Source organism: Tachypleus tridentatus, chromosome 8, assembly GCF_004210375.1.
Source record: "Tachypleus tridentatus isolate NWPU-2018 chromosome 8, ASM421037v1, whole genome shotgun sequence".
In the NCBI taxonomy this organism is placed as follows: Eukaryota; Metazoa; Arthropoda; class Merostomata; order Xiphosura; family Limulidae; genus Tachypleus; species Tachypleus tridentatus.
The window spans coordinates 34,412,809-34,430,011 of NC_134832.1; the positions used below are offsets into that span (position 1 = coordinate 34,412,809).

The following is a 17,203-nucleotide window of genomic DNA, read 5'->3' on the forward strand; positions in this document are numbered from 1 at the left end:
TTTGACTCTTTCACTTCAAAGTTCTCCAAACAAACATAGCTGGAAAAAGTAGAGTAATACATTATTTCAACCCCTGACAATGTTTGAGCTTTATAGTCTCCATGTAGACATTACATACACAGATCTAACCACTAGAAAGAGCTCGTTTTACAATATAATCTAAGAAAAAAACTATTTTTAAATTGGTGCCATGTTGTCACAGAAGACAAAATTGAGTATAGTATGTTTGACTAACTATAGCTCTTATGTTTTTTTCTTACTTAGAAATAAAGTTTAAACTATATTAAAGTCTCACTACTTTAGTTAATTAGGCAATAGTTGTTTCAAAATACAGAAGTACAAAAATTTAAATGTTTTAAAAAATATACATCATACTTTGCATTCATTCTTAAGGTTTACAATATTATGTGCTGAACAATAATTTTGATGAAGGGTTGTACATCTCCCAAAGAAACTGTAATATGCCTCAAGACCACCACTGACTTGGATTGAGAAGAATAAAAGTTGAAAAGAAAATACCAAATATTAAAAATATAATCAAAACATCTTTAGAACAGATATATATAAAAAATATCAAAAGGTATATATTTTTTTAATTTCTTAATTTTAATCATTTCATTGCATTGTACATTGATAATAGCTATAGTTAAAAATAAGCACTTACCTTAACTTTTGATATCCTTTTAGAAGGCTCTAAACATTATGCAAATTAAATGTGAAAACTATAAGAAAAGGATTTTTATTCTTAAAATTAAAATCACCTTGAACTTGATTTGTTAATAGTTTGAATTTAGGCAAGTAACAAGAACAGAAAAATAATGTCAGTAAAAACAATTATAAAACCTTCATTACTTGAGTACAAGACACTTATGATATTTAACAAAATATCAGAGTTACTGCAAAGAGATGGATCACATTTTGAAAATACAGGAAACCTCATCCTTTGAATAAAACCACACAAAAGCTGGGTGCAATATCAAACATTAAAACCTACTTCATGAAAAATCCTATCTCAACAGTATGCATTATTAGCCATGGTTATATATATATATATATATATTATAGCCAATAGTGCAAATTTGAGATATAAGAAGCATATCCACACAGGCAATATTTGACACTGAGCAAGACCTGAATCCTAAGTAGAACATGTTCATGGTAAGGAAAATTGTAGAGAGAAAAGATGACCTACCCATTTATGATTGTATGAAAGTTTGAAAGATGGCAAGGAAGAAACAGTCATCCAGCAAATGTGGTGAAAGATGACCATATGGGATGGTTATATCATAAGCCAGACTGAAGTTTTCTCCAATGGGCAATGAAGGTGAGACTACAGGGAAAATTGAAAGTGCTTAATCTCAGTCAACACATAAATTCATATGTCTCAAAAATTTCTAAAAGACAATATCATTTCCAACAAAATCCCAATAGCAATAAAACAATGTGCAAAGAGATAAAGCAGAAGAGAACAATGATTCCAAAGAGGTATAAGGAAGGAAAGTGTATCCCCTAAAAACTCTAAGGGATCAGTGGAGTGCTTAAAAAAAAGAGCTGTATGTTACACAAGTACCGTAGAAGAGTTGTAAGCATAAGATTAAGGATTATCAGAAAAAGCCGTCCACATAAGTAAATTTACTTCAAGTGCTGGGAGTCAAGAAAGGACTGATCAGCTAACAGATAAAGCATGCTAACACCAACCTTAAATTGAGAAGATAAATGCTCAGTATGAGCCCTGATGTTAGGGAGACGATGGAACACATATGTAAACAAAACACACCTGAGAAAGCATATCAAAAAAAGCAAAACTAGGCCTTGTGGGAAATGCATAAGAAGGCACAGCATAAGTAGGAGGAGGAATAAAAGATTTCAAAATGCTCCTTATCATGAACAGGACTGGATAATGCAGGAGGATTTCCAAAATTGTTGGGCAAATAATACACCTCATATAATGATCAATCTCTCCTTGGTTGACACCCCTAGACCTGAATCTGGTAGTGGCACTTGAAGTAGAAGTAATAATATCAAAAGTTATAAAGCATGAACTTCAAAATTTGACTTAAACTACAAAGAAGTAACAAATGACAAAAAAAATCATTAAAAAAAGACAAGTTATTGTGGCAATCTACTACACAAAAACTAATTTAACAAATGAGTAAATCAAGTAAATCACTACTTCACAAAAACAAAATAATTAAATAAACATGTGAAAAGAATGCAAGTGAAAACATTTGCACTTGATCTCTGCCAACTCAGAAGTAACAATTTGGTAGAAACAAACAAAGGGAGTTACACGCATTAGAAGGGTGTGTCACACTCCTATTGGTGGAGGGTTGTTGAATGATAGCCAAAAATTCCTCAGTCGAGTTTCTCTGACCTGAAGCCTGTATAACTGAACTGTATGAATTGTAGGCGATAAAGCCTCCAAAGTGATAACATGAACTTCAGAATTCATCATGTAATGATGAAGAACTGGAGAATAAAAAAACAAAGGTAAGTTATGTAAAACCATAGAAATAATTTGTATTAAAAATTATTTCCCCCTTTTGAAATGTTAAAGAAAAAACAATTGAAGACAACACAATCAAAAAGTGTTGGTACTAGAGCACCTGCCTAATGAGAAGTGATAGTCTGTTAGAACCAAACAGAGGGAGTCACATGCATTATAAGGGTGTTCCACTCTTGCTGATGGATAGTTCTGGTAAATAATTTACCTGAAAGACACAGCTGAACAATACTGATCATGGGATGCATATGAGTTCAAGGCTTGTTGGTAAGTAAAATATTTATGTACCTAAATGGCAGCACTGAAATAGATTAACTATTCACAAGAGTGGAGGTATGTGCCATAATGGAACATGCATACTTACTCAGTTACCTGTTAGTAACATGATTGGCCATAATGACTTACTCTGTAAGTTGCTGCTTTATATTACCGTTTCAAATAAAAAAATTACTACTTGTTAAATGAGCAAATTTTTTATGCATTTTAAAATCAATTTAAATTTGCCAATACAGGTATCAAAATGAATTTATTAACCTTCAACCAAAGTAGACACTGCCATTAAGGCATCTTCCTGAACACCCCCAGATTTGCAGCTACTTGAGTTGAACATTTGGAGTAGAGCTGTCATAATAGCATCAGATATTTTAGGAGCATCTTCAGGCGTCATTTTCCTTAAAACACTCTGTAAGCCAAACAAATACAGTAACAAACTGATACAGAATAAATTTACATGCAGATAAACTCATTTATTCAACCTTAACTCACAGTAATCACTGATTCTATAGTTATATATAGTAATATAGAGATAACATGAATATTACATGAAAAACAGAAAAGTTTTCATCAGTATATAAAATATTTGACAAAAATTATGAGAACTGATTTTTCTTATAATTGATAACATTTGTTGTAATGCATTGAACAAACAAGCTCCTTCTTCTATGCAAGATATGAGAACTGATTTTTCTTCAATGTTTATTTTTCAAACAAAAAGATTTTGACTTACGAATAAATTATTCTAAATAATAACTGTTTGATTTATAATAATTAACCACTACATAAAATACAAATATTCTGATCAATTCCATTGATATTTTTGTTGATAACACATCATTAATGAACCATACACTAAAAGGCTGGAAATAATTTTTACTTTACATTCATTAATTTTTGGAATAAGGTGACAATTGACCCACATTTATTATACTTTTATATTCCTGGAAGTTGGGTGGATGTGTTCTCGCACATGCATAAAAAACCAAAATTCACTATTCATTTAATCAAAGCAGAATAATTAAGAACAAAAATTGCTGCTTTCTATCAGTCTTACTTTAATTCTAAACAATACTGCAGTGAATACTGAAAAATAAAAATATTACTATTTCAAATATATATAGATAAAAAAAAATTGATAATTTAAAAATGTATTCATACAAAAATCAAGAACTTATGTATGAAATAAAAAAATATTACAAGTATGGCATTCATAACAAACCTGTAAGGTGGCACAAAGTAGTGATTGTAAATCATTGTATTGAACTCTATCAGAAGTGTTTTGAATGTGGCCTTCAAGGGCTAACACATGCTGAAGTCTTTCAAGAATTATCATTGTTGTCTTCTGAACAACCATATAACAATCACTAGGGCTGTTTTTAACCATTTCCATCAATGCCTCATAAGCAGCACTACGCAAGTTTGCTTGGTTCCCATCAGGTCTGAAAAAAAAAATACATTTTCCTTTTATTCTTTAAAATATCACTTACTATAGATTTTTGATAAAAGAAATCAATAATATGTAGAAAATATGAAACAAAGCTTGTTCAGTACAGTATAAAATCTAAACAATCAGTATATGATCTAATAAAGCATTGTACGATATTCTAAAAAATATATCTACAAAAATTCTCATCAACAATTAATGTTATGTTACTTAGTTTAATAAGTATGTTTAAAAATTGTTTGTATCATTGAAAATAGGCTGTTCATTACAAAAAATATTCATAGCATTTTCTTTTTTACATTTAATAACACTGGGTGTGGACAACCACCCTGACGTACATTTTTACATTTTAAAAACTAATTTTAACTTGGAGAATAACAGAAGCAGATGGAATGCTTCATTTTTGCCCAGTAGAAACTAATACAACTATTTTCACACACTGTTCTTTTAACATTAGCTAACTAGCATGCAAATGACATCAGACTATAAAGCTACCGCAATGTTCTAACAACTCCAACTGACCCATCAACTTTAGTAATAAGAGGTACAGCTCAAATATAACATTTGATATTTACATAATTACCGAATGTTTATTAAAGCCATCAAAAACACTCCAAATTTAATACTTTTGAGGCAACTGACACTTTATATTATCTTTATACAAATGAATGAGACTGCACAAAAATTGGGAAATACCAAAAATAGTTACCAGATAAAGCAAAAATTTATTAAAATGTAAATGTGGTGATATTTATATTACTTAAAGCAAAGGAACTTATAATACAGATTACAGGAACATTAAGGGTACACGTAAGAAACAAAAAATAGAAAATTCAGCCATACTAGAAAATGTGCAAACAAAACAGCATTATGTAACAAAGTTCAGTTTTTACCTCAACCTCACAATCTTATGGTTTTGAATGTCTGATAATCATTAAATATAACAACATTTAAAAATGAAAAAGAACTGTTAAACCAAGATGGAAAGTCAGTAAATCATTGCACTGACAAATGGTGTGCAATATTAGAATAGTTGGTCAAAGAGTTATATAAATAACACAGTACAGTATAGTACAGTTACTGAGAACATCATTTAACTAATTCCTAAAGACAGCATAAAAAATTTCAAATCATGTTCATATTTTTAAAGAAAAAGCTGTTGATAGCTTTAATACACATTTTTTTTAATTGTGTAAGAATGAAATGTAACTCAATTGTGTACTAGATTTTAAATATTACACAAGTGCCAACCTATATATATATAAGCACAAATGTCTCTTTCTGGGGGTCTATTCCTTATGCACAGTCACATCTGTAAAGCTACAAACTTTAAACTCAGAGTACAGATACAACTTTGTGCAGGAAGTAACAAGAGCCATGTTACTATAGCTTCAGAAGCCATTTCAAGAGTGCAACTTGAGGCCAAAAAGACCAATACATTAATTTTTGGCAAACAAAATGACTAACTGGTCTCAAATTAAAAAGGCTGGATTTTTTTGGTAATGTTTCATCAAGAGAGCCATTATACACATTTTTCTCTCTGAATGAGGAACTCTCTTAATCATTCTGTTCAATTATGTGCTTAAATGATTTAAAAAACCTTGTGAGGCCTTCATTTGCTTCTCTGCTTATTCTCTCTTTGCCCTCCCCTCCTTCTACAAAAATACATGGATATTCTCTAAATCCCTTAACTGAAAAAAGCTAGTACTTTCTTTCAAACATGTGTGTACACAAACACACTACCTCAACTAAAGAAGATTGCTTCAGCTCTGTCGAAAGCTCTATGTAGAGGAGTGAACAATGTTTTGACCTTCTTCGGTCATCATCAGGTTCACAAACAAAGAAAGAGGTAACTGACCGATAGTTGACCACATGTTTAAAAGGGGTAGTGTAATTGAGTGTAGAAATGTAGAGGACATGCTTAGATGTTGGATTATATTTATTAATACAGATATAAAGGTGTTCCTTTGTATTGGTTTATTTTAGGCTTGAGTTGTTGTATAAGTAAGGCTTCTTTAATTTTGCATTTCTTTATGTTTGTTTCTTTACTTAGTATTTGGGCATTTTCTATGATTATGTTGTGTTTATTCAATTTTCTGTGTTTGAAAATGTGTGAAGGTGACTTTTTTGTGTTCTGTGAATCTGGTTTCCATTTTTCTACTTGTTTCTCAAATATAAAAGTCAAGGCAGTCATCACATTGTATTTTATAAATAATGTTGGTGTGGTGTTTGTCAGTGTAGTTTTTACATAGTATAGACTTTAGTTTTGTGCCTGGTTTTTGAAATTTGGCATTAACTGGAATGTCATATTTTGTTACTAGTTTTTGTCAAATGTTGGTTATATTTCTGCTGATGTCAGGAATATGTGGTTTGCAGCCGTATATGGTTCTGTGATTTTTTAAATCGTGGGGTACGTTTACTTTTGTTAGTTGATTTTGCTTTTTGTCTAGGTGTGTGCATATAATGTTTTCTACAGTTTGTGGACAAAACTTATTGGTGTTTACAGAAGTCCCAACAGCTGAAGCCTGCAAGATAGCCTTAGAACTCTATATTTGAGACCCTAACCCATCAATAGACATTCCCAGCAACCATTTAGCAACCCTCATAGAATTCACCACGATGAAGACAAACTTCATGTTCAACAACCACAACTATATACAAACAAATGGCCTAAGCATGGGGAATCCAGTATCACCAGTTCCAGCCAATATTTTTACAATACAAGTTGAAACACAATAAATTAACACAGCACAAAACTAAGATCTATACTATGTAAAAACTACACTGACAAATATAACACAAAAATTATTTATAAAATACAATGTGACAACTGCCACGACTTCTATGTTGGAGAAACAAGTAGAAAAATAGAAACCAGATTCACAGAACACAAAAAGACACCTTCACACGTTTTCAAACAATGTAAATCAAATAAACAACATAACCATAAAAAACACCCAAATACTAAATAAAGAAACAAACATAGACAAATGCAAAATTAAAGAAGCCTTACTCATACAACAACTCAAGCCCAAAATAAACCAATACAAAGGAACTCCTTTATACCTATATTAATAAATATAATCAAACATCTAAGCATGCTCTCTACATTCCTACACTCAATTACACAACTGCCTTTAAAGATATGGTCAGCTATCAGTCAGTTACCTCTTTCTTTCTTTGTGAACCTGACAATGACTGAAGAAGGTCGAAATGTTCTTCACTCCTCTACATAGAGCTTTCTCTACCCGTACCAGCTGTTTTTACATATATAATTAATATGGTTGTTTTAACCAAAACATCTTAGAACATTTAAAGCAATTTTCATCTCAGCAATGCTGGGTAATGCTAGCCATTCATATTTATGAAATTAGACATTAGATACATATTCCACTCATACATGCACAAGCAAAAAAAAACTATAAGTAAACGTAAAGCAAACACTTTAGCAATGTTAGAAGACTGTCACAAATTCCATATGACCATCATTTTATTTTAAGTCTTTCAACAGCTTTTGTTTTTTGTTGCACATTATTATAAAATTAACACAATCAAGGTAATATATACATATATCACACCTATAAAAGTATTTAATGTGCAACTGATACAGATTTTATCAGTATGAAATATTTATGTTTGGTTCACCTTTCTGTTGTTTCTAGTAACTTGTGGACAATAACTTCAAAATAATCTGATAAGCAGTAAGTCTGTGGTTCAGCTCCTTCAGTAGGAACTTCTGCTGCATCATAGGCTGCTTCCGCTAAACTGTTGAAAGCCTTATATGGATGGAACACATTATTTATATAGATAAGTAACTCAACAATAAAACAATTCAAGATATGTTTCAGTTTTATGTCTTCATGGATAACTGCAAATAATGATTAGGATAAAGCCTAATTAGTTAAAAATTTTGGTTTGTTTTGCTACAAGTATTCTACAAAAATAGAAAACATTGTAGAATCTACTATTTTATGTTACCAAAAAGCACATAAATTACTAATCATAATATATTACTAAAGCAAGACAAACCAGAAAAATACCATTTACAACCAAAAGAAAGACAGTCTTTTAATCTATTGAATGAGGTATTACATTATGTTGTTTTCAGAACAGTGTATTGTCTATTTCATTTTCAGTTTGAAAATTTCTCCTCTCTCATTGAATTCAGATCAAGAAGCTTATGGAATTAAGGCTTTTATGGGATAGTTATAAAGCCAGTTAAATTACAATAGCTATACAACATTGTTTCCTATCTTGTGATATTAGTTTGTGTTTTCAAGTATATTATTTAGGGCACTAGTATAAAAAAGGAAAGATTAGGTTTCAGCAGTGGTCATTAGCAAAAGAAAATGATGGAAGTACTCTATTTCTTGTGTGCATTACTTACCATTATAAAAATAGCTATAATATAAGAATTAAAAAGTTATAACACAAAATTAGATTAGGTAAGCTAATGGATAATAATAAGAAATATTCATTAGGTATTCTCGAAAACATCTCAAACACTCAACATAGTAACATGACCTACACACATGTTCAGTGAGTTGCAACTTGTATGACAGGATTATCAGTTAAACACAATTCAAAAGGCAATAAAATGGAACAATAAAGTATAAACATATGAAGTTTCTCAATTATAATTTGCAGTCAATCCAGAAAAAAAAAAAGAGGACAATTTAGATATTTCATATTATTTTATGGTAGTTACTAAGTCAGTCATAACACAAATGCTTAGGCATAATGTTGTCTTAAAAATGTATTTCAGGTATTGCTATTATAATTAATTTTTTAACTTTGATTACACTTTTCAGGAAAGTGTGGTATAAGAAATCACTACTGTCAAAATTTTAACAATATTCTAGGATTGTATTTCATGCTATGGCCTCAGATGTCTTTTTCAAATTCCTTTTTGCAAAAGGTACTATATTATATTCAAAATTTAATTAAATCACTTTTCTTTCAAAATATGTTAATAAAGTTAACATTATAATGCAAGTTATAATTTGAATTTTATTTTATCTAAGTTATAATTACTTTGTTTCAAACCTTTCAAAAACAAACCTTTCAAAAAATACTTATAGTGCAGTTTTTATGCCACATGCCCCACATTCTATGAAAAATCTCTAGTTCTCTCTTAGTTACACAAGTTGGAAATTTACATGACTATGTATATGTAATGTACACATTTTACCAACTTGACATATGATATCCAAAGCCTGTAGCTCTTCCTAAGAAACAGATACCACATTCCAAATCCTTGATGGTGTCGTGCTCACCTTTTATACCTTGCCCTTTATGTAAGTACAGTAGGCACAAGTGCATACAGTTGTTAGATAGAATTCAATTTACAATATACTTCAACAATGGTTATTTAAAAATTGGCAAGCTTTTTTTTCTCATATTGTACATGTAACTATTGTTAGTATTGTTGTCTGTTCAAGTATAGCACTTGTGATGGCTTCTTATTTAAAAATGCTATAGTCAGACAATTAAATTGTGCATAGGTCTTACTTTTATATTTAAGATGATTAAGTACTCTCCTTCTTTTAAAAATCATATCTGAAAGGTTTACTGATTTTTCTAAGTTAAACATGTCACCTGGATTATAAGTGTATAAACACAATGACATTATTCATGAGTGTGTTAAGCATTTGTGAAACAAGTTGCCATATAATAACAATTGAACCCCAAAAGCAAAAGTTGATGTAACTGGTATAAATAATGAGACAATGAGTTGGAAAGGAAAACTAAAAATAAACTATAAGTGAAATATAAAAAAAAATGAAATTATGTCAAGTTTCAAAAGTCTATAAAAAGCTAAAAGATACTTACATAGTGCCATTTCTTAATTTTAAACACACTACTACAGTATATGTTGATGATTACAGTTAACAATAGTGACATAACATAGTAAAAAAATGGAAAGATATAATTTTCCTATACTCAAAATATGTTAGAATGATAGAACCCTTAGTGCTAGGAACAGGTAAAGAATGGAATGGTTCAGGACATGGAAGAGTAACAGGAAATTTTAAGGTCTCAGAATGAGACAAATAAGTAACCAAAGATAAAAGGGTCAAATTTTTTCCTCAGATTCCACACATGATCCCAAATTCTCAGAAATATCCCAACAAAATGGACCAACAGAAAAAGTGAGCCATCTGCAAGTCCTGAAAATAAATATATGAACCTGGGAAAAGAGTATCCCTTCCAAAGATATCAACAGCAAACGCAAACTATCGTGGCAGGGGTTTAGTTTAGAGAGAGAAATCGTAAGAATTCTCTCTCCAACTGGGGTGTTCAGGAACGTTGTGGTTCCTCTTCGTCCCCTTTCGTGAATTGTTATTAGGTTTAGTTTTATTTATTTATTTATTAAATAATTTTTTACTCTTTTTTTTTTTTTGGGTGGAGGATGTCACTCTAAATGTTATCTTGGACGGAGGCAAAGGCAGCAATGGAGAGAATGGCCAGGTCCTTTTCCGAAAGGAAGAAGTCAAGCAAATATGAACATGAATTCAATTCAAACGACCTGACTCAGGGTCTGGCTCCGTTTTGCCGACTTCCCTTACCTACACTGTTCTATCGACTAGAGGCTGTTCACCTTGGAGACCTGCTGCAGATATAAACAGCAAAAACACCACCACCACTTATGAAAGGATAAAGTTGAAGTTGATCATCATGCCAACATAGAAGTAACGAGGGAACATGTATCCTTGAAATTCTCTCAGTATAATAGTGCTTCAGAAAGAAGCTGTATGATGAACAAGTACCATACTGGCCATGGGATAAATAAATGGTATTGTCAGGCTCAGCCTTCCATACAGACAAAAGTGATTATATTTGCTGAGAACCAAAGTCAAAGAAAACTAATCCAAGAATGTGGAGGTCTAGGCATGCTGACACCTGTTTGCAGCTGAGAAACAACCTGATGTCAGGAGAAAGAGGGCAAACAAAGTATTGTGAGGAAAGGATGCCAAGTAATAACAAACAAGATTAAAAGAAGTTGGTAAAATGGATGAAACAGAACACACCTGAGAAATCACGACTAAAAACCTTGAGTTAGGCCTAGCTTGGGAAGGCACAGCATAGTCAGGTGAAGTAAAAATAACTGCCAAAATATCCATCATTATAAACAGGTTCAGCAGCTTTAAGATGAAGTCTGGCAATATCAGAAGAAAAAAGTTGACTCACATAATGATCAACTGTCTCAATAAATGAAAGCTGAAAATTCATCGATCACATTCTCCTGAACTAAAGTCCATGTACTTGTGCTGAAAGCAGGTGGTATAATTTCCAAAGTGATACTATGAACTTTGGAATTCATCATGTAATGACGAAGAATTGGAGAACAACAACAACAACAAAGGTAAGTTTTCACTGAAACCTATGGGAATACAGTGTTGTAAAAAATATTTCCTCTTTGTATGAAATATTACAGACAAAAATGCTTGAAGAAAGCACAATAAAAAATATCATCACTAGATCACTGTTTAATGAGGTGACAGTTCAGTAGAATTGAATAAAGGGAATCATATTCCTATTGGTGGAGGGTCCTCAAATAACAATTTACATGTGAGATGCATTTGAACCATGATGAATGTGGGGGTACGAGGGTGTACAAGGCTTGTGATAACATACTGTTACAAAATTAAAATATTTACCTTGCAAACTTTTGATATTCATTTAGGAAATTCCACAAATTATGTAAATGAAATGTGGAAATAAGATAACAAATAGTATTTCTATAATAGCATAACCTGATTTTTCATGTGCAAGAGTTTTGTAATATTTACTAAAAGTTTACCAAGTTTTGTGAATGTGCATTTAATATTCCAAAAAAAGTTAGAAGTACACACATGATAACAAGTACAGGTGGTTACAAGATTGGTCAATCAATTTGACCAACCTCATTTAGAGAGTTAGCAGTATGAGTAATTCAGTTGAAGAATGTGTTATATATAAATATATATAGATAGACAGATATAAAACACATTCTTATTATCATAATAATTTACAATATAATATTGTCAGACATTATCAGTTACAAAGGCTAAATATTCTGGGTTGAAATTCTAATAATAATGAAGTACATACCCAGCATACATTAGATGCAACCCTTGGTTCAGCAGAAAGGTCTTTAACCAATGTCTCGAGAAGTGGTTTAAGATAGTTTTCATTTATTACAGCTTCAGATATGAGCTCACACACACGACCAATGGTCCATGCAACTGTATCCCGTACCACCACACTCTGGTCAGCCATTAGTTCTATTAGCATTGGCATAGCCTGTTCTACAATGGGTTTGAGTTGACTAGGGTCTGGCCCTTCAAGTATACAACCTGAAAATTTGACAGTGTAAAACAATAAAATATTTCAAACCTGTGACAAAAAGACAAAACCAGAATATTATATATGTAAAAACGGCTGGTTTGCGTTGAGAAAATTTTTATGTACAAGAGCAAACAATGTTTCAACGTTCTTCAGTCATCGTCAGATTCACAAAGAAAGAAAGACTGTATGTTTGAAGGGGATTGTGTAACTGAGAATAAGAATGTAGAGGGCATGCTTAGATGTTTGATTATATTTATTAATATAGGTATAAAGGTGTTCCTTTGTATTGGTTTATTTTAGGCTTGAGTTGTTGTATAAGTAAGGCTTCTTTAATTTTGCATTTCTTTATGTTTGTTTCTTTATTTAGTATTTGGGCATTTTCTATGGTTTTGTTTATTCGATCTGCAGTGTGCGAAAACATGTGAAGATGACTTTTTGTGTCCTGTGAATCTGGTTTCCATTTTTCTACTTTCTCCAACATAGAAGTCGTGAAAGTTATCAAACTGTATTTTATAAATAATCTTTGTGTTGTATTTGTCAGTGTAGTTTTTACATAGTATAGACTTTAGTTTTGTGCCTGGTTTTTGAAATTTGGCATTAACTGGAATGTCATACTTTGTTATTAGTTTTTGCCAAATGTTGGTTGTTTTTCTGCTGATGTCAGGAATATATGGCATGCAGCAGTATATAGTTTCGTGATTTTTTAATTCTTGTGATATGTTTAATTTTGTTAGTTGATTTTGCTTTTTGTCTAGGCGTGTGCATATAATGTTTTCGATGGTTTGTGGAGGAAACTTATTGATGTTGCTGAAGTATTGTTTTATTTTGTCTAATTCATCATTAATTTTATCTGGTGAACATAGTTTTATGGCTGTGTTTATTTGGTTTCTTAGTATGTTGAGTTTTTGTTTTGTTTCATGTGCTGAGTCCCAAAGAATGTATAGTCCAGTATGGGTGATTTTTCGGTGAATTTCTGTTTTAAATTGTGTATCGGTTCTACATTCCTACACTCAATTACACAACCCCCTTCAAACATGTGGTCAGCTATCGGTCAGTTACCTCTTTCTTTCTTTGTGAAACTGACGATGACTGAAGAAGGTCAAAACGTTGTTCATTCCTCTACATAAAAATTTTCTCAACCCAAACCAGCCATTTTTACATATATATTTCTCTACAAGTGGGTTTTCTCGTGATCACTGATTGAACCAGAATATTCATGCATGTTATTAAGTCTACATCAGGAAACAGTGAAAATATTGTTTTTAACACACAACTTTAAATAAATATGAAAAGCTGTCTGAACAATGTTTCAACTATTCAAAATGTACCAATTTTCACTCAAACCCTCTAGGTGTCCTTATTTTCTTTTTACAACTTAAGAACCAGGATATATCCAACTTTGACTAAAAATGATAAATATGAGTATCTTTTTCAATTATCTATAACATGATCTAATCTAGTAATATGAAAAAGTAAAAATATTGTTGGACTGGATTTCTCAAAAAGATGGTAGTAACAGACTCTCAAAATTAAAATTAATAATAATGCTTAACTTAATTGTATATTACACATAAAAGGGAATACATACAAAATGAAGAAGGCATATATAGAAGTGATGGACAGAGATAACTTTGTCTAATAATAAAGGATTTCAAAAATAAAGTTGCTGTAGTAATCAAGTTAATATATTTCCTCATAATGTTGGATCCATTCTGGCATTTTTTGTTTAAAAAAGTTATACTGTATAAGTAGGAGAATATCAGAAATCAGTATCTCAAAACCAGAAATTTCTTATGAAACATACCAAATGCCATAATTGCTGCATCTCTATAACGCCAAGCTGGATTAGCTATATTGTCTTTCACAAAAGGTAAAACATGAGGAACTATATCATCTTCACAGCAAGTGGCCATCAGCATTAAACATACCCCAGCAGCTTTACAAGGATTCCAGTCATCCTCATCATCATGCTCATCCTGATAATTGAGTGTGTGAACAAGTGAATACAAACGATAAAATTTGGAGCTTCTATAAAAAGTTTATTTTTATACTTAATAATGTAAAATTCAAACTATACAATTGATAAATGGTGCAAAACACATTATCAGTTTTAGTATTTCCAGGATATCATTTTTTCAACACTTTATTGGATCTATTCCTTAAGTATCATATGACAAAAAACAAGTTCTGAATATGTATTACTTTCATAAATAAGTCAAATCATTTGAATACAAGAGTTGTAGCAGTTTGGGCTACCAATATCATCACTTCTGGCAGGTGGAAATAACTACCTAACCAAGTATAATTTACAATAATAATACACATCTTGCATTAGCAGTAGCACTAATAAAACTAATACAAGTTATATGTAAAATCTCATATATAGTTTTCCTTTAATTTTTATCCAAGACTTTTTTTCATTACATATTCAAACACTAATTTTAACACACTTCTCTTAGTTAATCTTATAATAATTAAAAACAACATAAATTATACTTATTAATAAAACCGAATGTAATTTTATAATTTTCTTATATATGACTGTACTCACATTCAAGTCAAACAAATTTACTGTGCCTAAAGACTTCATTTGGAAAAAGTATTTTTATTTTCATAAATTAAAATGAAGTTAACAATATTCTCAATTCTAGTTTGTATGCTTCATAATAAACAAACCTGTTTAGTAAGCGTCTGCATGAGAATGGGAACTAAATATTGTAGTGCTCCTTTTGCATAAAAGCGAGAAGTTCGTTCAGGAGGTCTGCCTTGTTCTGCTGCCTACAAAACAAAAATATAACAAATACAAGATATAATGGAAGACTGATTACCTCAATGATACACTGAAAAGAATACATATCTTACATTCAGCATTTATATATTACTAAAAAGGGCCATAAAAAGAGTTAATTTTTTTACTTTATTATATACTGAACAGATAATGAAAAGTGAAGATCACTGTATCAGTTCTCTACTAACATGTTTACTTCCCAATCACTAAATAAAAATACTTCTTTCAACTCTAGCATGACTTTTGCTGGCAGAATATGTTTCATTTTTTTAACTTTCTCATCTGATGTGGGAGTAAGCTGAACCGATAATTTGCTGAAGATATGAAGCTACACAATATAATGAACTGTTAAAGTAATGTAATAAGGTACTTTCCTACATGCAGTTATATTCAAAGATTATGCTAGTGGCAGTGGGAGAGAATAGACAAAAACCTTCACCTCCATTGTGAAGACTTCACTCTTAAAATAAAAAAATAAGTTATTACCATGATAAATTTGTAGTGATGTATGGGTCTTGTATGGGTTTAAATTTGAACATTCATTCAGATGTTTATAATTTTATTTAAATTAAGCTGAATACTTGTCAGAAATTCTCCAGTCATAAAATTTCTAAGTCATAGACTAAGCTAGAAGTATTGAATACACTGAGAAAAAAAGATTTAAAATAGATGCAAAATTTGCTTTTTAATTCATATTTTACATTTTAATTTTTCTTACTGCACAACTGCCTAATCTGTGTAAAATATAAAAAAAAGTACAAAACAACTATGTCACATACTATGTCATTATAATTTTGTGCATGCCACAGATTTATGGTATATGATTGCTAATATCAGTTAACTCATGGTCAAAATTTCAGTTTCTGCACTTATTGGAGCACCCATATCATATAGTTATTATTATTTAGGAGGTTCAAATACATTCAAATAGCAAAACTTGTGTATTAAACCATTTAGTGCTAAAATAACACCAAAGCCAACAAATGCAATCACAAAAGAATTGTGGTACATATGTACAAAAAGCCAAGGGTAACTAATAAAGTGACACAAATCTCAAACCTTTATTAATCCTCTCACTATAGGTATGTAAAAATGAGCATATCACAAGTTTTTAAAATTTAAATAAAATACTTTATTATCGATGTATAAGAATAAATTTGGCTTCAAAATATAGTTAATCAAATCTTCATACAAGTTTTTAATTCTTAATGTTATAAGAAAAACAAAAAGACTCAGTTACTCTAGTATGAAAATCATGACATTTATGTTCTAGATTTTAGCTCTTTGCTAATTAAAAAACAGCCTCCTTCAAAAGAACAGAATTTAATGCAAATTACTCATTATAATACAGATAATACTAAGATAAAGGCTAATTTTTGAACCCTTCACTCTGATATGTTTACAGAGATATATAGTAGAAAAACATACCCACCAGACACACCTCTTTTACAAATTGCCCATGATTGTTTGATGTATTATATAGTCTATACAAAGGCAAAGTTTAAATCTCTCAAATGACATACAATGCTACACGTTTCTGTATATTCAGTTTGAAAGTTTATCTCGTGTTCAGACCAAGCAGCAAAGGAAATTAATTTAAACCCATCTTGCTCCAGATGTAAAGACAAACTATAGTACTGTGTAAAAGTGTTAGGCCAAGAGGATATTTTGTCAGTGTTTCCAATTTATGAGACTAATTCTTCCATGATGTTATAAAATATAAATTTTAATACATAGTAATACTTTGCTGATCTCTCTTGACAAATGAATGAGCCACGGTGAGAATATTTATTATTCTTTAGAATTCCCATATACTTGTACTAAAAGCATGTTGTAAGGGTTCTATATGAATGATAATACT

The 17,203-nt window shown here is 30.8% G+C and overlaps 1 protein-coding gene across 9 annotated transcripts in view; it reads right to left on the reverse strand.

The window, feature by feature from the left end:
• LOC143222143 (importin subunit beta-1-like) overlaps positions 1 to 17,203 on the reverse strand; it is an 81,139-nt gene that overhangs the window by 19,613 nt on the left and 44,323 nt on the right. For all 9 annotated transcript variants that reach the window (XM_076448180.1, XM_076448181.1, XM_076448182.1 and 6 more), the window contains 6 exons: positions 15,231 to 15,332; positions 14,359 to 14,530; positions 12,318 to 12,562; positions 7,869 to 7,999; positions 3,999 to 4,218; positions 3,038 to 3,185 (listed from right to left, as the gene is read on the reverse strand). In XM_076448180.1, the coding sequence (XP_076304295.1) occupies positions 3,038 to 3,185; positions 3,999 to 4,218; positions 7,869 to 7,999; positions 12,318 to 12,562; positions 14,359 to 14,530; positions 15,231 to 15,332 (1,018 nt within the window). The remainder of the gene's footprint in view (positions 1 to 3,037; positions 3,186 to 3,998; positions 4,219 to 7,868; positions 8,000 to 12,317; positions 12,563 to 14,358; positions 14,531 to 15,230; positions 15,333 to 17,203) is intronic.